The sequence below is a fragment of the Cydia strobilella genome, chromosome 5, assembly GCF_947568885.1.
Source record: "Cydia strobilella chromosome 5, ilCydStro3.1, whole genome shotgun sequence".
Taxonomy (NCBI): domain Eukaryota; kingdom Metazoa; phylum Arthropoda; class Insecta; order Lepidoptera; family Tortricidae; genus Cydia; species Cydia strobilella.
In genome coordinates, this window is record NC_086045.1 from 22,844,226 (window position 1) to 22,869,109 (window position 24,884).

At 36.6% G+C, this 24,884-nt stretch overlaps 2 protein-coding genes across 2 annotated transcripts; one reads left to right on the forward strand and one right to left on the reverse strand.

Moving 5' to 3' along the window:
- Window positions 1-1,044: 1,044 nt before the first annotated feature.
- Window positions 1,045-19,269, reverse strand: LOC134741816 (chronophin-like). Its single transcript, XM_063674713.1, has 5 exons — window positions 19,100-19,269; window positions 14,021-14,173; window positions 2,106-2,319; window positions 1,614-1,758; window positions 1,045-1,216 (listed from the first exon to the last, which is right to left on the reverse strand). The coding sequence occupies exons 1-5, from the start codon at window positions 19,262-19,264 to the stop codon at window positions 1,045-1,047; spliced, it is 849 nt and encodes a 282-aa protein (XP_063530783.1). The 5' UTR covers window positions 19,265-19,269.
- A 3,429-nt stretch (window positions 19,270-22,698) lies between these two features.
- On the forward strand, window positions 22,699-24,298 carry LOC134741817 (uncharacterized). Its single transcript, XM_063674714.1, has 2 exons — window positions 22,699-23,872; window positions 24,288-24,298. Exons 1-2 carry the CDS (start codon window positions 22,699-22,701, stop codon window positions 24,296-24,298), a joined length of 1,185 nt encoding a protein of 394 aa, XP_063530784.1.
- The last annotated feature ends 586 nt before the right edge of the window (window positions 24,299-24,884 follow it).

The following is a 24,884-nucleotide window of genomic DNA, read 5'->3' on the forward strand; positions in this document are numbered from 1 at the left end:
TTGAAAATTATGTGAATATATTTAAAACTGCTTTATTTAATAAAAATAATCTAAAATTATAATTATATTACAATTGTTAATAAATAAATAAACAAATCTATTAAATTATAAACGTCAGTATTTTAAAAGTAAAACTTATTTACGCTACGTGGTTTGTATGAATTAGTGACATTATAAAAAAAAAGCTAGCACAATACATAACTCCCGCGGAAGCGATATAGGCATTTGTCCTTCAGTACACCCTGCATGAAATAAGATCTTTACAGTACATATGGTGCTACTTTCTCGCACTAGTGCCTAAAAGAGCACTTTTCGTGCATATGTCGAAAGTTTAAAGGGCCATATGTACTGTAAAACGTTGTACGATACACGTGCGAATAGGTAATTCGCAACTCGTGTCGATTTAAAACACTCCCTGCGGTCGTGTTTTAGTTTATCGCCACTCGTTTCGAATTTCCTCTTTTCCGCACTTGTATCGTAAATAACTATTTTATATAAAAAAATTGGATCTTTCCACGTCTATATTGGAATATTCCTTTGAAACTCGAAACTCACAATTCGCTAGCTTATTAAGTCTAGTGACAGGTTGTGATATGTAAATTCAAATGTACTTACATATTAACCTACATATTATATTATACAATATATACAAGTTACATGCCTTCTTCCGGAAAAGCTATGAGGACAATTCTGATGTAACATTTTTTTACGGTTTTGATACGACTTTCTAAAATGCAATGGAAGTCGTGTGTTAGATGCGCATGCGCACCAATCACCAAGACAATCATCTAGGTCAGCGGTTCCTAATCTGGGGATAATTACCCCCGTGGGGGTAAAACTGGCATTTTACGGGGGTACCTATCTGTAAGAAAAACTATTAATGATTATGGAGGAGGGGTAAAAGTTCTCTAGTTGGTCAAAGGGGTGACAGTACTAAAAAGGTTAGGAACCACTGTTCTAGGTCGTACCAAAATAGTCTAAACCGTACCTAAACAAATGTCAAATCAAAATCGGGTCCATATTTTAACCCAGAAAGTCCCGCTGCTAGTTTTTCACTAATTTTGTAAACTTAGGTACTATAGTTCCTAAAGACGGGGCAAAGAAGTCTGGTTGCAGGGCGACAGGTTCAGCCATCATTACTTGTTCCGAGTGCTGAGTTAGGACCAGCAATGTTTTGAAGCCAGTGTTCTTGCCTAGGCGCACGTCTTGCTCGAGCCTGTAATATGTGTTTTTAATTTAATTTAATTTTCATCACAACGCAACACATTTTCCTTTTGATTCGGTCAAATTATGTTTTTTGAAAAACAAATTATAGCCAGCTTGAAATGAATGTAGGATATGGTGCTTTATGCACACTAGTGTCCCACTTCCCACCCCTTCCCCCTGACGCAACCCTCCCCCCCTTTTAGCATGAAATATGTCGCGGTTGACATTTACATTTATTTTTAATTTTTTGGGGTAATACAATATAGGAAAAAAGTGTCGGGTTCCGTCTATTTGGCATAAATTCCGTAACCCGAATCGACAGCAATGTCGCGCCGCAATACTGCAGCGGTACTGCTGGTACAGTCAGAATCCGAACGGTAGCTTAATGGTGAATATTATATACTTACGTATCTCCGATAAACAACACTCTACTAGGGTCAGTCACCCCCGCTCGTCTCATCCCGAGCACTCCGAAGTTCTTTGACGGCTTCCCCAAACCTATGGGCTCCCTGTTTACTAATTCCGACACCAATTCGGCGGCGAATGCCACACCTGAAAAATAATAGTAGTTTATGAGACTGCTACATAATGAAAGAGTGTCAGGCCCTTGGTACAATCTAAGTAGCAAATGTTCTTTCACATTTAGAATATCGAATATTCTAGATAAACATAAAGAATAATAACAAAAGACTAAATTTTACTAATGTACATACCCATTATTATGTATCGTGACTGATTCTGTGTGAATTTCACAGAAGCCCTACCGTATTTAAGGTTAATAATCTATTGTCTTGAAAATTTTGTATGAAATTAAAAGCCAATATCAGCCTTCATGAAATAAGTATTGTATCCGTGATGTTACTCGAACTCTCACTTGACCGGTTTTTTATTGAACATACCTATTGTCATTTGTCCCTTGACCGGCACGAACTTGTCCGTCGGGCCGTTCATAAAGTGCACTTCGGGCCTCCTCAGGTACGTGGCGGCCTTGTACATCTTGGGCAGGTTCACCTTGTAGTCGCTATCGAACGCCACGGCCCCGATGTCGGCGTCGTCGATGAGGTACTGCGTGAAGTCCGCGAAGTTATCCAGGAATTTGTGGCACACATCTGGCTGATAAACGTATATCTCTATTAGTATATTCTAGTTACTTCCATAGCATTATGTCATATGGTATTGTACTGTGGGGTGGTGCTTCAGAGATTAATACAATTTCTGTGCTGCAGAAGAGGGCTATTCGAGCAATATATGAAATGAACCTTAGACTCACTTAAAGATAAATTTAAGGAAATGGACATAATGACTACACTGTCAATACATTTATGAGAATATTCTGTATGTACTTAAAAATATTGTCAATATAGGCTATTTGTGACATTCATAATATAAATACTAGAAATAAACATAAGCTCGCAGTGCCCTTCACTCGGCTCCATAAAATAAAAAAATCATTCATGGGTAATTGATGTGTAAGATTTTAAAATAAATTTATAAATTTAAGAATTATGTAAAGCGTAAACTTATTTCTAAAGCTTATATACCACACAAGGCTACATGAATGATAAAACACCGTGGGATTAAGTGTGATTGAAAATAATTAATTATTTATTTTTATAATAATAATGATGAAATTGATAACTCAGTGAATACTAAACCCGTATTTTTTTGACATTTAGATTTTTATTCTAGACAGTTTCTAGACTAGTTTTTTTCTATGCAATTTGGTGTTTGACGATCCTTTTGTGAAATTCTTATTATTAAGTTTGACATATGACATATATCTATAACAATTCCATTGTTTTTAGCGTTCCGTGCAAAACTTTGTTTTGACAAACGGAACACTTATGGGACCACTTCGGTCTTGCAAATCAGTTAAATGCGTTTTTCTCAGAGACCGTTTGACATAGATACCTAAAATTTGAAACAGTTATAGCAATAACCACCACTAATATTGTAAATAAGTTAAAACCGCTTATTACGTATTTTAGGGGGTTGAGAGGGGTAACCTGCTTTTTTATTTTATTTGTAAGAATCGAGTGGGGTACCATTAGAAAGCTTGCAAAAAATTGAGTCGATAGATTGATTTTGACTTCGTTTTAGACTGCAGTAGTTTCGATAAAAAATGCATTTACAGTTGCAAGTTTTCATACAAAAAGATTCGCCTCTGTCCTGGGAATTTTCGGAAAAACTATAGCTAACAGGCACCTAACCAGCCAGTAACCAACTAAATCGAGTATGGAGACGGCGGGAAAATTATCAATTATCTTTATTAGTTTTTTAACTGCAGCCTGATCTTAGGTTACTTAGGTTCAGTTACTAGCTTGGATCAGCTTCTGAAACTGGTAATTTCATATTAGGAAGTCGTTTTAGCGAGTTTTAGCGAGAAAGACTTAAAACTTTGGCATTGAAATTAATGACTTATGTGTGTGACACAAAGTTTAATTCAACTTGCTTATTTTTGTGGGTTATTTAATTTTTTTGTAATACTCTACCAAACGCATGAGAGAAAAAAATATCTACAAAAAACAATCTTGTTATTAATGCAAATAAGCTTAAATTTCGAACGGGCTTTCCAACCAATGGACTATCTCAATGTCGTCGCTATACTTACTCAACCTCATATCTGCAACAATCATTTGATGGAAATGTCGCTTTTCTTTCATTCGGAATACGGGTGTTTTTGTCATCAAATGAGTGTTGCAGATACGAGGTTGAGTAAGTATAGCGGCGATGTGTTCAGTAAGAATTATATCCCACCAAAAACATTTCATGTAAAGTGTTGCCAAGACTAGGCGCATAAAGCTTTTACACTCAAAAGCTATCAGATCCCGTAGAAGGTACCAAGACTTTTACTCTGTAAGTCCTAACTTTATTAGCTCTAACTGTATAAAGCCAACATCTTGGTCAAACGTACAGTACGGCTTGGCCGTTTCGTTGCAGTCACATAAACACTCACTCGGTGGACTTGTTGTACAAAGTAGTTACACAAGTCTTTCAAATTCTGAGTGTCATTAAGGGATTGTCCAATTTGTCCATTTGACAGCAACGAAACGGCCAAGCCGTACTGTACGTTTGACCAAGATGTTGGCTTTATACAGTTAGAGCTAATAAAGTTAGGACTTACAGAGTAAAAGTCTTGGTACCTTCTACGGGATCTGATAGCTTTTGAGTGTAAAAGCTTTATGCGCCTAGTCTTGGCAACACTTTACATGAAATGTTTTTGGTGGGATTTCATTCATTTTTGTAAGAGTTGATATACCAGCTAGAAATGACTTATTCGTTTATAAAATCTACGATAATACAGGATCATATATAAGCAGGCATAATTCTAAAATCTTTTAACATTAGATTTTATATAAGTACGTATTGCTAGCGCCATCTATGTAGAGCCTATATAAATTATAAGTAAAGAATTTTATGTATTATAAATTGTAAGTTTCTAGAAATTTTAAAGCATTATTATCATAATTGGAATTGTTTTTAATCACCTAAGCGTTAGTTAAGGTCTCCGATTCAGCTCACTCAACCGATTTTAGTGAATTTTGTGTAGGTACGTACGTGTTATCGCAGTACTGTTGGAAAACCGCGGCTTTGTAGTGCGACGATTCGAGTTTGATCCCCAGACATGTATTTTTTAAATTAAAATTTTAATTTAGCGAGTGCGAAGTGCGAGCTAAGCGTAGGTATTCGTTACAGTTGGGCAAAAATATTTTCTAGTCTCCGGCTGTTCTTCTGTATAAGTCGTACGTATTACTCAACTTATTTTCGGAAAATTTTGTGAGCAGAATTTATTTAAAAAATATTAAAATAGCTCACTTATCACACGCGAGTCAAGAGGTAAAGAAACCGGTATATAAATGAGCTCTCCGAATATGCATACATTGTTAGGGATCTTACGGTCGCGTTACTCTGGTGTTTCGAGATCTCTACACGCATGCGAGTTTCTAAATCATTGGGAACTGTTTGACGGTACTGTGACATCCGAAAATAAAAAGTCGTATGTGCCTGAAACTTCCTATTATGATATGACTACATATATTCACCTTTCGCTGAATACTGCACAAATAAATTGTGCAGCATAATACGGCAAATTTAATTTAATTAACAATATTTTGTTACGTGAGAATACGAGTCACATGAACGTCGTCAGTCGAGTATGTAATGTACTTTATAAAACAACTGATCATAGTCTGCTCACAAAATACACATAACGTTCCAAAATGGCTGTCCCATATGGACAGACAGACGGAAGACCGGACGGACAGACGGACTCAACAAAACTGTAAGGATTACGTTTTTGCCATTTTGGCTATTGAAGGCCGAATGCCCGGAGCGTGTGACAGGTACACGCTACCCGCAACGTCTCCAAGTATCTTCATGGCGAACGGTTTGGCCGAAGGTCGAGCTCCGCGAAGATATTAAGGTCAGAAGTGACCAAGAGAGGCGCGCTTCTGTAGTGTTCAAACACAAAACTTTAGTACCTACAAGTGTATGCATGCATGGTTCTTGCGACTTCCACACACACCTACTTGCGAAGTGCTCGCCATCGGCCTTCGCGTTCAGACAATTTAACTGCTAATCAAGTTCGGTAAAATAATTTTAGTATCAATACAGTTTTGTTTTTTTTCTAATAGGCTACACTTATTTAGGCTTTGTTCGCGAGGTTGTACAGCTCACAGAACCTCCCTTGTGCTTAAAGTTCATCATCTTCCTCGAGTTATCCCGGCATTTTAGCCACGCCACGGCTCATGGGAGCCTGGGGTCAGCTTGGCAAGTTGGCAACTAATATCAAGGCACAATTTTTTACGAAAGCGACTGCCATTATTAGGATTAGTCCCGTTTCCTCGCGATGTTTTCCTTTCCGGAAAAGCGACTGTTAAAACCTATCTTAACAAGGTACAAGAAGTAGGTATTAGTCCATACAAATACCAAAGCAAATACCTAATACTTACCTAATCTAGATAGATTAAGTTTCTCAATTCTATGATATAATAATTAAACTAATTAAGGTGACATCTACCGAAACTCTTATGTACTTGCAGAAGTACTCTATGAGCTTAGTTTAGCTATGTCATTTTATGTAATAGTTCATTACCAATCCGTAGTGTCATAGTGTGGCACTGCACTTAGCTATATAAGCTTCTACATGTATATAGATACGATCACTTTTTTCAACCAGCCTTCTGTTAACATTAAGCCGGGTCGGGGTTTGAACCCGCGACCTCCGGATTGAAAGTCGCACGCTCTTACCGCTAGGCCACCAGCGCTTGTGTTTGAAGTAAGGTTTTTGAAAAGTTTACGACAAGAAACAGTGCCAATATAGAGGGCGCTATTTGGCTGGTTTACGTGAACCTGGTTCAAATCGGTACTTCGAAAACTTTTTGGTTTTTATTACTGTTGTTTTTGTATTAGCAATCCGATCACTGCTACCACACAAAATTTCACGATTCTAGGACTTCAGGAACCAATGTTTTCAGGATTAGAGGAATTTTTAGGTACCCCCATTTTAAGGGGTTGCAGGGCGAAAGTTACAGATTTCTGGTCACCATATGTGTCTGCATACAGACCTATCCCTACATGCCAAATTTCAGCCTTCTAAGTCTTCAGGAAGTAGTCTGTATTTTCTATGACGCGAATTTCATGTGTTTCGGACAGTGAAAATTAAGGTACTATAAAATTTTAAGTATAATAGGTAGCTTAATAAAACTTGGTGTTTTTGATAAGTCTACTGAGTACATGATATACAAAAAATTACAGCTCTCTAGCATTGTCCAAGACGAAGCTACGAGGGTTCGAAAATACGGCGAAACGTGCCGAGAAAAGATATGCACTGCCTTTTGCCCTTTGTCTCGTCTTGGCGGGGGCACGGCTGTGCCCCCAGATTTAATTACTCTAAGAACAAATTAAATTATTTTCTATGAAAATATTTTAATTTGTGGTTTTTCAAGTAGACATACTACTATTTAAACTATAAACTGAAATAAATGTCATATATGAAGGAAAAAATGACCAAAGCCTCCAGTGTCCAGAGCTGGAATCGAATCAGCGTACCCCGTTTACCGGACAGGTGCCTAAACCGCTCGGCTATCCGTCCACAGTGGCATGGGTCGAAATTTCCAAGTATATGACAATTCCCGAAGGCTTGTGGCGCCCCCTGGCCATCTCTCTTCGCTAGCCCGTAATCACCTGAGTTGATTCAGTTAGAAGGTCGAACCATACTGTTCTACCTTAGAGAGGTTCCATTTTAGGGCCTCTGCTGTTTTTAATCTACATAAATAATGTACACGAAATAGGCCTAAAAGGTCATGTATCATTATATGCAGGCGACACATGTCTCTTCTACTTCGGCTCCTCGATAGAAGATTTAATAGAAAACGCTCAAACCGATTTAAATAAATTACACTCCTCCTGGTTTCGATACAATCTCCTTACAATAAACATATCTAAAACTAGATACGTAATCTTCAAAGCAAAAAATAAAACAATCCCACCCCACAGCCCACTGACGATAAATAATGCAGCTATAACAAATAAAAAACATGAGAAATACCTCGGTCTCCGAATGGATAGCTGTCTTACGTGGAATACTCAAATTGAACATATAAGGTTAAAATTATTGTCAATCACTGGTTCTTTACGTCGCATATCAGGCTGTATTCCACATAAGCTACGCTATAATAAAAATTCTAACGTTAGCATGTATATATATTATGGAAGCGGCGATGTTTGTCAGAAATAACACAAACTTATTCCCCTTACAAAAAATCACCTCAAATAGACGAAACAAAATTCAGTACCAATTACCTATTTCAAAATTAGCTATGTACTGAAACGGCCCCTATTATAGATGCGTTACAATAGCAAACACGCTGCCCCAACAACTTTTACTTGAAACAAACGACAAAGCATTTAAAGGTAATTTAAATAAACTACTTCAAGAGAAATGTTATTATACTATTCAAGAATATTTAAATGATGACGCTTTGCCAAATTGGTATCAATAGGACATAATCCTTCGCAAACATTTAAATTATTATTATTATTTTTATTTTATTATACATGTAATTTTAATTTTTTCATTTAATTTGTAATTATTTTATAATTATGAATTGTACAATTATAAAATAAGTAATGCCGCATAAATCCCTATCCCATTAAATTAAGATTTATACAGGATTTATATCATTTATTACAATGAAATTTTGCAATGTATTCTGAAATTATGTTACATCAAGTCTAGTATTATTTGTAAATAGTCACCATTAGTATTAAGATTATATTGCCATGCCCTAACAGGGTACCATGTACCGACTTTATAATTCAATACCATCCTATGTAAAATGAACATGGACGCAATAAAGATATATGAAATATGAAATATAATTGTCTAATAAAACCGCACTTACTCTACTTGATTGAGCTGTGGGGCAGCGCAGCCAAAACCAACTTACTCCCCTACAAATACTCCAAAATAAAATAGTCAAAATTCTTTTTCACTAGCACCGTCTAACACCTACCACGCGTATATATGCAGAAACTGGCCTAATGAACATCAAACAATTGTATATGTATAGTATCAGCATTTTTGTTAGGAAAATATTAAACAGCGCACTCCATACTAACTTAGCCTTTATGACGAAGAAGCAAATATCCAAACGCACTACTCGTCGTACGAGTTTCATTGTGCTACCGAAGTTAAGAACACAATTAAGGAAAAAAATGTTTACATATGAAGGTGCACAGCTTTATAATAAATTACCGTCTGATCTGAGAGGGACAGGCTCATTCAATGCGTTTAAAACTAAATTATCGCAATACATTTTAAACCACTACCCACCTTAAAAAATAATAATAAAAAAATTGTTGTGTGAGCGTGTACTTCTCGAGCGACTTTTATGCTACCGTAAATAGGATTACTTTTACTTATAACTCTGTTCTCGTGTAAGTGACTTGTATGTCTTTTATGAGAATAAATATCTTTTCCCCTCACTAGCTCGGAAAGCCGTCTTTTATCCTTTAAAACAAGCGGGGAAAAACGCATTTTATCCACTAGTGGGGAAAGTAATTTGACCTCGGATGGAGCGTGTTTAAGTAGCTTGACAGATAACAAAACGTAAAACGCTCATAATAATGGTTTCGTTCGATATTGATTATCATTAAATAAATGGTTTGAGAATCTAATAAAAAATACCAAATTTAGTTTTATTTAATAATTTTAAGTCGTAAACCTTAAAATTTCATAAGAAACGTTAGATTTTTATGATGTTAAATATAATTCTGAACGCACAAGTTGAGTCGATGCAATTTCAAAACGCATCGTTGACATTTCATACGTCAGAACAGAAATGTTGACATTGTCAACAAACTTTTTACTTAAAAACCCTTCTCACCGACTCACGTAAAAATCAGAATTTCCAGTGTTTGCTGTTATAATATCCTAAAAAAAAAGAGATTCTAGTGATGAAGATGATCTAACGTCTGTGGATGTTGCACTTTCCTCGCTATAGTGAGGGGAAAAGTTTTGTGTTACACACGGGTGCAAATGTAATTTACTTCTCGTGTGTTGAAGCACTCGCTCCGCTCAGAATTCTATTTTAGAATTCAACTATAGAATCCTTTCGCTTGCTCGTGTTTTAATTTCACACTCGCGGGTAAATTACAACTTTGCACCCTTGTATAACAAATAACTATTGTATTTAAGTGCCTTCTGAATACATCAAACTAGTTTTTATATGGTTGGATTCGTCGATCTATGAACTCAAAACAAAAACGGCCGTTTTAACTTTGAATGTATAATATTGACGAATCCAGCAACGTAAAAACTATTATAATAGATTAAAAAGGTACATACAAAATTCATTATGTACATAGCGGCCCCCTTTTTTAAATATCTATCTTCAAATTAAGAAAATTAAGATATACTGTCAACTTTGAGGCAGCTGTCACAGCCTATCACGGCGTGGTATCGTCAGTGCTAAATTATGGGCTATTACTGTGGGGAAATTCGGTAGATGTCGAAAGAGCATTTCTATTGCAGAAAAAATGTGTCCGTGCAATAATGAGAGCCTGGGTAACTGATAGCTGCCGACCACTATTTCAGAAATTAAAAATATTACCGCTGCCATGCATGTATATTAAAAAAGCATGTTTACTTGTAAAAAACCGTCCAGATTTGTTTAAAATGAGATCTGAATTCTTCTCAAGCCAGAGAACTCAATACCAAAATCTACTTTATCAACCCCGGTGCAACTCGGATATATATAAGAGGAATGCGTACAATATGTGCATAGTTCTATACAACAATTTGCCCAACAGTATAAAACAACTAAACGCTATGGAATACAAGAAAAAACTAACTAGTTTTCTGTTAGAGCACTATTTCTATAGCGTGAAGGAATATTTGGAATGTAATTTGCAGTAGTAACTAAGAATTAATGGTTGAAAAATGTATTTATTTTAAGTTAAGTGTTCTTATTATTAATTAATCAATCAATTACTTATTATGAATTTTAATATTGGAATTTTAATCTATCTATCTACTATTAGATATTTTTTTTTTTTTTGAAAATTTGCATGTCGTTATGCGACTGAATACCACTTTTTAACAAAACCACCATATTTTAACAAAACAACACCTGTATTTTAGAATTAAGTATTCTTGCAAATAAAGAATCTTTATCTTTATCAAATTTAAATAATCACAATTATTTACTAGTGGCGCTAGTGAGCACGTTGATATAGGCTCTTACCTAAACACTAGCGCTGGTGGTCTAGCGGTGCGGTAAGAGCGTGCGACTTTCAATCCGGAGTTCGCGGGTTCAAACCCCGGCTCGTTTCGAAACTTCTTCTTCGTTTCTTCTTCTTCTTCCTAGCCTTATATCCCATTTACTTGGGGTCGGCTCTCCTTATACGGCGTCGCTAGGACAGACGCTCCTGGTCCTTTAAAGTTTTTTTTTACAAGACCTATCCATGTTGTCTTGGGCCTCCCGCGACCCCTAGGCTTTTCACTCATCTCTAGCACCTTTCTCGTCATGTGGTCTGGTGGGCGCCTCATGACGTGGCCATACCATCGTAGTCGATTTTCGGTGAGCTTTTCTTCGATTGGCCTTACTCTGAAACTGCCTCTAACTGTTTTTCGAAACTTATATACGAAATTATATTTATCAGTCGCTTTTCCGTAAAAGAAAACTTCGTGAGGAAACCGGACTAATCCTAATATTAAAGCCTAGTTTCTCCTCTGGGCTGGAAGGCCAGATGACAATCGCAGATCATAAAACTGTATTGGCACAAAATATCTTTTATCGAACCTGATACCTGATTAGCAGGAATGCGAAGACCGATGGCGAGCTCTTCGCAAGTAGGTATTTGTGGAAGTTGCAAGAACCGTGCATGCATTTAGACACTTGTAGGTACTAAATTTTGGTGTTTGAACACTAAATAAAAACGCCTCTTAGATGCTTCTGACCTTAATACCTTCGGCCAAACCGTCTGCCATGAAGATACATACTTCCTGGAGACGTTGCGGGTAGCCTACACCTGGCATACGCTCCGGGCATTTGGCCTTCCGTAGCCAAAATGGCAAAAACGGAACTCTTATAGTTTTGTTTTGTCCGCATGTGACAGCCATTTTGGAACATACAGGGTAACCTTAGCCATTGAACAAAACCCGAAATCCCACGTACAAAAGTTTTTTCCAATAATCGACAACAAAAAAACATACTGTATTAATCATTGGGAGTGTTTTTGACAATTTGTTCGAAAATGTGCGGCAATGATGACATTTGTCAAAAGTCAAAATCTTATTAATGTCATAAATAAAAAAAATATTAACACGTATAGGCTGCTCCAAAGGTCCAAAGTAAAAAAACAGGCCAAGTGCGAGTCGGACTCGCGCACCGAGGGTTCCGTACATTACACAATTTAAACAATGTATTTTTTATGTGAAACGTGAGTGAAAGGTTAATTGCGGTTTACGATTTATGACATATTAAAAAAACTACTTACTAGATCTCGTTCAAACCAATTTTCGGTGGAAGTTTGCATGGTAATGTACATCATATATTTTTTTAGTTTTATCATTTTCTTATTTTAGAAGTTACAGGGGGGGGGGGGAGACACATTTTACCACTTTGGAAGTGTCTCTCGCGCAAACTATGCGGTTTAGAAAAAAATTATATTAGAAACCTCAATATCATTTTTGAAGACCTATCCATAGATACCCCACACGTATGGGGTTTGATGAAGAAAAATTTTTTTGAGTCAGTTCTAAGTATGGGGAACCCCCAAAATTTATTGTTTTTTTTCTAATTTTGTGTAAAAATCTTAATGCGGTTCACAGAATACATCTACTCACCAAGTTTCAAGAGTATAGCTTTTATAGTTTTAGAAAAAAGTGGCTGTGACAAACGGACGGACAGACAGACAGACAGACATGGCGAATCCATAAGGGATCCGTTTTTTGCCATTTGGCTACGGAACCCTAAAATCGTAATTTGTTAATTTCTTCGTAATCGCTACACCGGTTGTTATGATACTTTGTATACTGATTCTAAATACCCTAATGCATATGTACATTTCGGTTTTGTCCAATGGACACCCTGTATATGTATTTTCTGAGCAGACTAGTTGTTTTATAAACTACAGTAGCCACATACTCGATGCTTTAAAATGTCTAAAAACTTACAACTTTACATAAAATTCCTGACTTATAATTTTATTTACTTTTCACCTCAGCAGCTCGAACAAGCCTACTTTTGTCACTTCCTGGAATGAGGAAAGTGCGACTTTCCTCACTCCAGGGAGTGAAACAATGTAGCTTTTTATTTAGTGAAGGCCATGAACTTCATACTTTTATTACATTTTTTTTTATGGTACGGCACGGCACGGCACGGCACGGCACGGCACGGCACGGTACGGTACGGTACGGTACGGTACGGTACGGTCCGGTCCGGTCCGGTCCGGTACGGTACGGTACGGTCCGGTCCGGTCCGGTCCGGTCTCGTCTCGTCTCATATCGTATCGTATCGTATCTTATCGTATCGTACATATTATAATACTTTTTTTTTCTGTTTATTCTGTGTAATTCGAAATACATTTTAACCTTTAATATGTTCTCACTACTGAGGTGAAAAATTATGTGTGCAACACGAGAGCAAAGTTATTTTACATCTCGTGTTTTTAGTCCCTCGCTACGCTCAAGATTCTACCTTAGAATCTTTCGCTTTCTCGGGACTTAAAATAAACACTCGCAAGAAAAACCAACTTTCCTCTCTTGTTGCACAAATAACTATATTAATTTATTTACGCCATACATAGATGGCGCAATACGTTACTTTTATAAAAACCTAATGTTAAAATGTTTTAAAATTATGCCTGTTTATATGATACTGTATTATCGTAGGTTCTGTAATTGAATAGGTATGTTATTTCTAGCTAGTATATTATGTATAAACGTAAAACATTTCATATAAAGTGTTGCCAAGACTATATAGGTGTAATAAAGCTTTTGCACTAAAAAGTTATCAGATCCCGTAGTAGGTATCAAGACTTTTACTCTGTAAGTACTAACTTTATAAGCTGTAACTGTATAAAGCAAACATCTTGGTCAAAAAGTACGCCTTGGCCGTGTCGTTGCAGTTACATAAACACTCCCTCGGTGGACTTGTTCACGACTTGTTGTACAAAGTAGTAAGGTCTTTCAAATCATGAAAGTGTCATTACGGTTTACGTTATTACCCACATGACAGAAACGGATCGGCCAAGCCGTACTGTTTGACTAAGATGGTGGCTTGGTGGAATTTAAAATAATACTTACAAAAACCGTAGGCCAAAGAACAGCAGCGAAAAGACGATTCTTCGTGCTCCTCATAACCCTCAGCCAATCAGGTTCTTGTTCTTTCTTTTTTGAGTATTTTAGCATGAGGTAGTCAGATGTCAGACCCAGCGACGCTACGAGGATTTGGAGGCACTGAAATATAAATGTGGTAAATTAAATTAGAACAATGCATGAGATTGAACTTTATTTTTGTTCCTTATTATTATATGGCAACCTTACTACTCGTCGTTTAAATTCCTATTCGAGATGACCTAGAAAGTTAAAATTTGGCATCTAGCTAGGTAATTGCGTGAAACAGTGAGTTTTCACATTTTGAATTGTTTATCTATATCGGTATATCCTAATATAAGTGCTATAATAGACGAATATGGCATAGATTCTGTGTACATCCTGTGTGATTTTAATGCTGCCTTTTTGCGATGAACAAAATTGGTCTTGTATTGACATAGATAAATTAGGTTTAACGTCAAACACGTACACTTTTATTGTCTTCGGTTACCGCGATAGTTACTCATGAAATATAAATGTATTATAAATTCAATATACGCGATATAATCCGTTTTCATAGTTTTATTTCACGTACACTTTTATTAGTGAAGCACACAGAACGCCTAGCTGGCTCGACCACTGTATCCTGACATTCCTGACCCAGGCGGCGGTGCATTCTGTGCATAATGTTTATCTCAAGTATGATTGTTTCTGGTCGGATCATTTTCCTATAATTTTATTGTTGAGTGTGCATGATTTGCGACTCGTTTCGTCTAAATTGCCGAGTATAACCGTGTCGGATAAAAATGTAGTGTGGGGAGAAAAAAGCGATGAGCAGATAGCACTATATAGTAGGGAAGCTCATGTTAGATTAAGTGCCAGTTGCACCATCCGCACTTGACAGACTGATCAACGTCACCGGGCGCGCCGCGGCGGTTTACTATGAAACTTCCCATACAATAAAATTTTGCGAACTCTTTAACGATAACAAACAGTTGGTGCAACTGACCCTTAGATGTTATAGACTTTGATAACAATTTTACTAAATGTGCAGATTGTTACTGTGGCGATATGGCTCATATAAAATATAAAAATACAATATGTATAAAAATATTGTAACGGCATTATGTGAAGCAGCGGTATGTGGGAGGGTAGCAGAGGTAGGGGGGGTAAAGTTCCACGTGTGTGTAAACACGTGGCTGATGCTCATCGGGCGGCTAGGTCGAAATTTGTGGAATGGGTGTCTTGCGGAAAGCCTAGATCTGGCATAGTATATAATGAGATGTGTGACAGTCGTAGGGTGTTTAAATCACGATTAAAGTGGTGCCAGAACCATGAAGATCAGCTAAAAATGGACGCCCTAGCTGAACAACACTCTAATAGTACATTTCGATGCTAGTGCGGAAAGTATGTCATTACTTCACGAGTACTGAGATATTACTGCAGGACTCGGGACGAGTGAAGAATGACATATCCGCACGTGTATCGAACGACGTTTTTTAATCCAGTTGCGAAAAAATAAGAAAAGCAACAAGTATTAAGGAATGGAATTCGAAACTTTTTATATTATTAATTCTGTGACATCATTGACATTGACATTATGAAGAGGTGTTTTTCTAGCTTTTATTCGACTAGAATAGATTTTGTTATTATTATTGAACCCACTTCAATGAAAGTTTTTTTTTTCAAATGCATGTTCTATAAGACAGAAACAATTGTAAATATTAAAACATTGTACTATTATTACCTAAATATCGTTATTTACGATTATTTGTGTATCGTATATTTATAAAAACAATATCGAATGTTGCCTTTGGAAACTTAAAACATTCTTGCAGTAAGAAAATACGCCTCTTCTTTGACAGGCGTTTCGTTCCATTCAGACAACTTATTAAAAACGGTTTTTCAACATTAAAAAATAAACTTGTTATAATGTACAATCACCGCTGGGACCGATGCGTCTAACGCCCGGTGCTCAGACCGTAAATAAGGTAGTAGGGATAAGATTTACAGCCAAAAATGTCGCTAATGCGATAAAGTCGATCTCAAGAGGCAAATCTCCCGGTCACGACGGTCTGAGCATTGAGCATCTTCAGCATGCTGGTCCACACATATCACGAGTCCTTGCTATGTTCTTTAACTTGTGTGTGAGTCATTCATATGTGCCCACAGACATGCTGAAAACGATAGTGGTGCCGGTAGTGAAAAATAAAACTCGACGTCCTCTGCTCTTCGATTTATAATGATGCCGGGCCGTAAAGCTCCAGAGCGAATTAATTGGTTGCACTGTGCAGGTGGCTAAGAGGTAACTTTTTAGCTGGTTATCAACACTTGATTATGATGAGACTAAGAGTCTTAGTCTCATCATTTTTGTATATGACTGTTTGTTGCCTAAATAAAAAAATAAAAAAAAATAAAAAAACTAGTCTAATTTAGTTAGTAATCTAATCTATTGCAGTTTTGTGTTAAACAATTTTATAAAGTTACACTATTTTAGTCTAATTTAGTTAGTTTTATATCTATTACAGTTTTGTATTAAACAATTTTATAAAGTTACAATATTTTAGTCTAATTTAGTTAGTTTTATATCTATTGCAGTTTTGTGTTAAAAAAAATTATAAAGACACTATTTTAGTCTAATTTAGTTAGTTTTATATCTATTACAGTTTTGTATTCAACAATTTTATAAAGTTACAATATTTTAGTCTAATTTAGTTAGTTTTGTATTTATTACAGTTTTGTGTTAAACAATTTTTAAAAGTAATGTCTTAGAAGTTTTGTATTTATTACAGTTTTGTGTAATAAATACAAAACTAACAATTTTTAAAAGTAATGTCTTAGTCTAAGACATTACTTTTAAAAATTGTTTAACACAAAACTGTAATAAATACAAAACTAACTAAATTAGACTAAAATATTGTAACTTTATAAAATTGTTTAATACAAAACTGTAATAGATATAAAACTAACTAAATTAGACTAAAATAGTGTAACTTTATAATTTTTTTTAACACAAAACTGCAATAGATATAAAACTAACTAAATTAGACTAAAATATTGTAACTTTATAAAATTGTTTAATACAAAACTGTAATAGATATAAAACTAACTAAATTAGACTAAAATAGTGTAACTTTATAAAATTGTTTAACACAAAACTGCAATAGATTAGATTACTAACTAAATTAGACTAAAGTTTTTTTATTTTATTTTTATTTTTTTATTTAGGCAACAAACAGTCATATACAAAAATGATGTAATAATAAGAAATGTGTTAATAGACCTTGAGTGCCCTACCTTAATTAAATAATTTCTAATCTAAAGTAGCTAGTGTAGGAGCAGTAAGCGGAAAACAAAGTTATCATTAATTAACAAACATATCAGTAACTTGAAGTGTATCTATATTCATTCATCCATGTATATGAAAGCACGGGCAGGTTGCTTACTCGTACATACATCCACACGGGGTACACAAAGAAAGTTATAAATTATTTGTGCATAAGTTACCTATTACAATGTTAAATTATAGAAGTTGTTACAAATGTTTAATTATACCTACTTAAATAAACAGTTTGTTATTGTTTACAATTTCGATTTGAAGTGTGTAATAATTTGTTTTTTAAAACTTTTACAGGTTTTATACGAAAAAAGATCAATGTGCGATACATTTATATTATAATAATTGAGACAACGGTTGAAATAAGAATTTGAGCAATATCTTGTACGAGAGAAAGGAATAGAAAATAATTTCTTATGGCGTGCAGTGCATTGAGGTATCTTAAATAACAACGTACCAAGAAGTGAGGGGAAGTCAATAAAGCTGTTAATGATTTTGTAGAGAAACATTATATCAAACTGTGCTCGACGATCTTCAAGTGTCAGCAATCCATAGTGAACAAGACTATTTTTATATGAGTTTCGACTCCGTCCCATACGGAAGTCGATAGACTTGAGAAATTTCCTTTGTACACGTTCTATCCTATTGATATGACACTTAAAGAAAGGGTTCCAAATGATACACGCAAAATCTAGGATTGATCTGACTAAACTGTAGTATAATATCATGTATGTCATTTCGTTTTGAAAAGGCCTACAAACCCTTAATATAAAACCAAGTTGTTTGTAAGCCCTTTGAACAACGATATCTATGTGATTATTAAAAGTAAGTTTATTATCTATTAAAACCCCAAGGTCACGGACTTTGTCAACCCTGATTATGTGGTGATTATTTAATATTTAATATATTGTAACTTTATAAAATTGTTTAATACAAAACTATAATAAGCTTAGAATAAATTTAAAAGTGGAAAAATTACTGCCTTGGGTGAGACTTGAACTCACGGCCTCTGGATAGATACTCCAGCGCTCTGCCAACTGAGCAACCAAGACCTCATCCATAGTCAGCAAATCTTCCCACTATATGGGTCTAGGGGACCCTAGCGACATCTACCGTAAGAGTGTTACACTTCTTAAACGGCCACCGGAGTTCCAAGTCATATTCAAGTCGGAGTTCAAGTCTCAACCAAGGCAGTAAATTTTCCACTTTTAAATTTATTCTAAGCTTAATAGCATCGATCGCAGACGTTTCTGCTTGTTAAAAATTAATATAAAACTGTAATAGATATAAAGCTAACTAAATTAGACTAAAATAGTGTAACTTTATAAAATTGTTTAACACAAAACTGCAATAGATATAAAACTAACTAAATTAGACTAAAATACCGTAACTTTATAAAATTGTGTAACACATAATTGTAATAGATATAAAACTAACTAGATTAGACTAAATATCATTGGAATATAATTGAAACTAAAGTTGAACCTAGAAACAAATTTAATAGCAATAATGTAATAACTAATAACAGAAATTGTATTTATCTTAAAAATAGCTTGAAATAAATGTTTTTTTTTTATATTTAATATACCCACTTGACAAAAAACCAGAGTATCCCCCCAAATATAATAAATAATAGTGACACTTAAGTCTAAAAAGTTCTAAAACGCGTTTTACAAACATGAGGCAATGTTATGGGGTCATAATAAACACGAGGCTATTGTAACCAAACTTACCGTAGTCCAGACGGTAAAGAATCTTTTATACATCGCGGTGAAGGTCCTAATGTTAGGGTCTTCCATGACTGGGCCCTGAAGAAAGCTGGTTAACACATACGTGTTAATAATATGCATTGTCAAGGTCACGGTGTAGCCCAGCATTCGCATGTAGATGGCGGCCATTTTGCTGAAAATTTGAAAAAAAAAATATAAGTATCAAATGATAATGGCAATATTGGCAATATTCACAGGCAGGCAGACACTTAAAAAATACAATTACAGGTTACATGGTATTTGCTTGTTTTGGTATATTACCACATTAAGTACACCTAACAATTAAGGTTCAATAACGAGAAAGTTGGAAAAGATGGAAAAGGGACGATAGAAAAACTTTTACAGTGTAAGGGAATTTTTGACACGGGTTAAATTAATTAGCAATTAAATTAAATTAAATATCATTTATTATCAGGCACCTAAGGCCCATAAATACATATACCTAACAAACTAACATACATACATTACTAAAAATCTTACAAGCTAAAAATTATTTCTCCAAAAATCCCCTCTTGGGCTCCCCGACCATAAGAGGCCGGTGTCGTTTTTAGTCGCAAAAGTGTAAAATTGATAGATTTCGTCGATGAAATTGTACACCTTTTGTTACCAAATTGAAATAACAAGTACTGGTTTCTATTAGCACGTCTTCTTATCTTGCCTTTTATCAGATAAATTTTTTGAAAACAGACTCACTAAATTAGTAATAATTTTTTTTCTGATGGACGTTTAGGTAAACGCGCGTAAAGCACTGATTTTGACGCTCTTATTTGTAAATTTCGTAAAGTTTGGACTGCTAAAAATGCTAAAAATTTGTATTACACATATTCTGTACTTGACCTTTATCAGATTACATTTTTGTTATATGACTTAAGAGTTCGAGGAAATGAAAGTTAAACGAATTCAATTTTCTCCAGAAATTACTTCAAAACACGTTACAATTTCTCTGAAAATCTACTTAATTTCAACGTAATTTGGATACTTGAACAATCTACAACATTTGCTGAAACTATTCTTATACATCAATTTGTTATCACCATAATTTTTTGATGAATTTTTAAAAACTGCCCCTTCTCTTCATATATTACCGGTGACGCACGCTCGCGACCTCATTATTAAAAGGCAAGATGAGAAAACGTGCTAATAGAAACCAATAATTGTTATTTAGATATTACGTAACAAAACGTGTATAATTTCAACGACTAAATCTATCAATTTAAAATTTTTGCTCCAAAATCGACTACGGCCTCATAATGATCGAGTGTTTTAAGTCATCCGTCAGTACGACGATTTTTCAAGTTAATGAATCTAGCTAGAATAGGGGGTATTACTGCAATGTTCTGCAACAAGACTGCAGCACTAGCCCGTTTAGTAAACCATAGAGTAACTTTATACTCCTAAGAAACTTATCTTTTTCTTCTTCCTAGTCTTATACTTATACATACTGTGCCTTTAACAGGTTTTTGACAAGTATCCGAAATTTCGCTATCATGCCTCTTTATCGCTCGAATATGCAAGAGTGACAGAGAGGTTAGATAACGAAATTTCGATTTTTTTTTGTGCGATAGACCCTCAGATTGGGGTAGTGGCGCCCCCTGCGCAGAGTTTCGCGTAATATTCCCTATTGGACTAATTTTATTTTTTCCTTGAACTCTGGCCCCAATTTCACCACGGTGACAGGTGCGACAATTGTAAAACATCAATGTTGCTGACGTCACAGGCTTCCATGGGCTACGGTTACCGCTTACCATCGGGCGGGCTGTATTCCTGTTTGCCACCATCATTGTAATATTTAAAAAAACTTTCTTATATCGGCAAAAAACAGGTACGTTTATGACGATGATGATGACAATTGTCACAAGATTTATAAGAATTTTCGGTAATTCTTGACAGGAAATAAGTTCTGTGTCGGAATTTTGCGACAATTGTCGTGTTTCTTGTGACAATTGTCATTAGCATCGCAAAATAAGTACTTATTTATTGGCGATATTGTGGCGGCCTGCTCGGCTTGCCACTCTACAACCGCTACCTTACGCGCCTAAGTCCGCGCGCCTGCGCGATGCGCCCTCGCCGTGACTAGGCAACGAAAACGAATAATACACACTTTTATCAGATTTGTCTAAGAAGAAACGTTATTTAAATTGTTGGAAATAAATAGCAATTTAGTGTAATGTTATGTAAATAATTATGTAAATAATATTGTAAATACTTTTTTCTACTCGTCGAGTATAATCTGTGTATTACGACTTCACATGCAACACTACAACCTTACTCTTTTCAACGTTGGATAGTCTATGGCACTTCCGACTCAAGCATAAGAATTTTATCGATACGGTTTAGTCAATTATAAAAATTTTGAAAATAGAACTTCATACATTTCAGTAAAATATTTCTTGTTTAAGGAGACTCGATTCAATGCAAATTAGTCTACTTAAACACGCTGCTGCGTCGTATCTGCTTTGTGATTGGTTGGCCAACAATTGCTTCATAAGTCATAAACGCGCATGTGACACCCTTCATACTTCACAGTGTGCGTGAGATTTGACAGATTTGACAGTTGTGTTTATCACCAGTGTATTCAATTTAATTATAAAATAATGTTTAAACTCCTAAAAATTCTTCTATTTTATGTGCAAAACTTACGAGAATATACGAGCATCATAGTGAAGACACCTCAGGCGTTATGGTGAGCTGTATTTGTGAATTTGGATCAAAACGCAATTTAGGATAATAACGGCACTTTTGAAAACCGCACTCACACATTGAAACATTTTTAAAACAACAGAAATTGTCCATTAACATAAAATAAAAACTGCGGTAATCGCCAGCTGAGTTTGACATTGAGAGTTCAGACTGACATCTGAAGTGACATTGACATATGAACAGGGTACGTTCCGAGACGACTATAAAATACTATTAAGAACGGAATCACACGCTCTCGACAAATTGAGTGTTCTAAAACGCCTCACACAATTTAAACTACAGATGAATTGTTGTAATTATTTTAGTTGATAATAATAATAAAAATGATGACTAGAAGGATGCAGCTTCAACAAAATCTATGTAAGACTCAAGAGGAGCTGAAAAGTAAACAAGCTCAATATGATAGACTATTAGCTGAACAAGAGGAAAATGAGGCAGAAATTAAGTCTGTTGTGTCACGAAACTCTTTATTAAAGCGCCAACTAAACGAGCTGTCTGATCACCTGGCAGAGACTGAAGAACAAAGAAATTCTCTGCAGATACTTGTGGACCGCCTTCAAGAGTGTCAATTAGTGCATGAGACCGCCCTCGAAAAAATTTCTTTCTTACAGAAACAGCTTAGTGAAGCTCAGGATGAAATTGATATTTTAAAACAAGCCAAGGGACATGATGGAGTACATACATTATCTGAGGAACTGTCATCTTTATCTTTTTCCGACTCACGTCATAGCTTATATTACGGAAACAAAAAACAATTGATTAGACATTCGAAGATAACACAAAAAATTAAAAAAAGGTCACAAATTAAGCATTGTATGAGAATCTGTAGGAAATATAAGAAATCAAAAAAGGAATCGCTGAAAATGAGTGCTATATTATTAAATAATAGAGGTGAGCTCGAGACTCTAACTGCAAAACTAAGCTTAGCCTACAAACAGATCCAGGATCTCTCCACTGCTACGGCAGAACTTACTCAACTGAGCAAACAAAACCGAGAATTGACAGAATTGTTCCTAGGTAACTATCCGGATATGGAGCCCAGCGACGAAAATGATGTAGACGCAACCCAGACAAGCAGGCTTGTGTCTGAGCCCGCGCCGCCTTCGTCTGAGCCCGCGCCGCCTTCGTCGGCTGAGCCCACGCCGCCTTCGTCTGAGCCCGCGCCGCCCTTTGCTGAGCCCGCGCCGTCTTCGGCTGGGTCTGCCCCGCCTTCGGCGGAGCCTGCCCTGCCTTCGTCTGAGCCTGCGCCGCATTCGGCTGAGCGCATGCCACCATCGGCTGAGCCCGAGTCGCCGTCTGAGCCCGAGCCGCCTTCGGCTGAGCCCGCGCCGCCTTCGGCTGGGTCTGCCCCGCCTTCGGTTGAGCCTGCTCCGCCTCCGTATGAGCCCGCGCCGCCTTCGGCTGAGCCTGCTCCGCCTCCGTCTGAGCCCGCACCGCCTTCGGCTGAGCGCGCGCCGCCTCTGTCTGAGCCCGCACCGCCTTCGCCAGCCAAAGAGCCTGCGCCGCCTTCTTTTGAGCCCGTGCTGCCTTCGGCTGAGCGCATGCCACCTTCGGCTGAGCCCACCCCGCCTTCGTCTGAGCCCGCGCCGCCTCCGTCTGAGCCCGCGCCGCCTTCGGCTGAGCGCGCGCCGCCTCTGTCTGAGCCCGCGCCGCCTTCGCCAGCCAAAGAGCCTGCGCCGCCTTATTTTGAGCCCGTGCTGCCTTCGGCTGAGCGCATGCCACCTTCGGCTGAGCCCACCCCGCCTTCGTCTGAGCCCGCGCCGCCTCCGTCTGAGCCCGCGCCGCCTTCGGCTGAGCGCGCGCCGCCTCTGTCTGAGCCCGCGCCGCCTTCGCCAGCCAAAGAGCCTGCGCCGCCTTATTTTGAGCCCGTGCTGCCTTCGGCTGAGCGCGCGCCGCCTTCATTTGGGCCCGCGTTGCCTTCAGCTGAGCGCACGCCGCCTTTGTCTGAGCCGGCGCCGTCTTCGGCAGAGCGTGCGCTGCCTTCGGATGGCCTCGAATCTAATAAACCTAATATAATCATGTATTGTGATGAGATCGGTAAAAACATTGGCACACTTCTACACAGATATTCTGGCGAACAAAGTGTTACTAGTAATTGCTTTCCTGGAAATAGTTGCGAGAATATTTTAAATTTTATGACAAAAGACAATAACATTCACAGTAATACAACATTACTTATTTTTATAGGTAATATAGGGACACTGAATAAACTTGACCTAATTAGATACCATGATATAATCAACGGTATTACGGTTAAAAATATTATCTGGTTTTCATTTCCTTACTGCCATCAGTTGTCACCGACCGAGAATAGAACAAGATATAAGTTAAATTTACAAATGTATAATCTATGTGCGTATAATAAAAATATTCATATTATTGACACTAGCAAATATGTTAGCAATTTCTGCACCCTGAACAGAGGTAAATTTTACCTCAATGATTTTTGTAGGAGACAGATAGCTATGACGCTATCATATTATTTTGATGTATCAAGAAAAAACTCGGCTGGCAATTCTATCAATTTCCAGCAGAGAAGCACAAACCTGGTAATGGTTCCAATTACTTTAAATTGAAACATGTGACAACAGTGGACTCCAATGCTGGCATCATACATAATAATAATAAGTTAAGTGATACAAACATTGTAAGGATTAATAACAAAAAAAAGAGCGGAACTGAAACTGACGCCAACAGTAAAGTAGTGGAAGGAAGCAATAGTTTTAGAATAATTCACCAAAATTGTAGAAGTATTCGTAATAAATTGCTAGCTCTTGATGGAGTTATTGAAAACCATAAACCGGATGTACTAATTACTACCGAAACATGGCTTAACAAGAATGATGTTAGTAATATTGTTATCAAAGGATATAATCATGCTAGTCATTTCGTACGTAAAAGACAAATTCATGGTGGTGTATCAATTTTTACCAAAAATAATGTAAAATATCGGACCTTGCACAATATTGAAGCATTGTCAGTCGAATATGATTGTGAATTGTCAGCTGTAGAAGTAGACATTAAATCAGAAAAAGTTGTGATTATTGGA

Coding starts and splice junctions, on each gene's coding strand:
- LOC134741817 (XM_063674714.1), top strand. CDS start 22,699: ATGAGTGCTATATTATTAAATAATAGAGGTGAGCTCGAGACTCTAACT.
- LOC134741816 (XM_063674713.1), bottom strand. CDS start 19,264: ATGGCCGCCATCTACATGCGAATGCTGGGCTACACCGTGACCTTGACA. Junction 14,174..19,099: donor TCTTTACCGTCTGGACTACG/GTAAGTTTGGTT, acceptor TTTATATTTCAG/TGCCTCCAAATCCTCGTAGC. Junction 1,217..1,613: donor GTGTTGTTTATCGGAGATAC/GTAAGTATATAA, acceptor CACATATTACAG/GCTCGAGCAAGACGTGCGCC.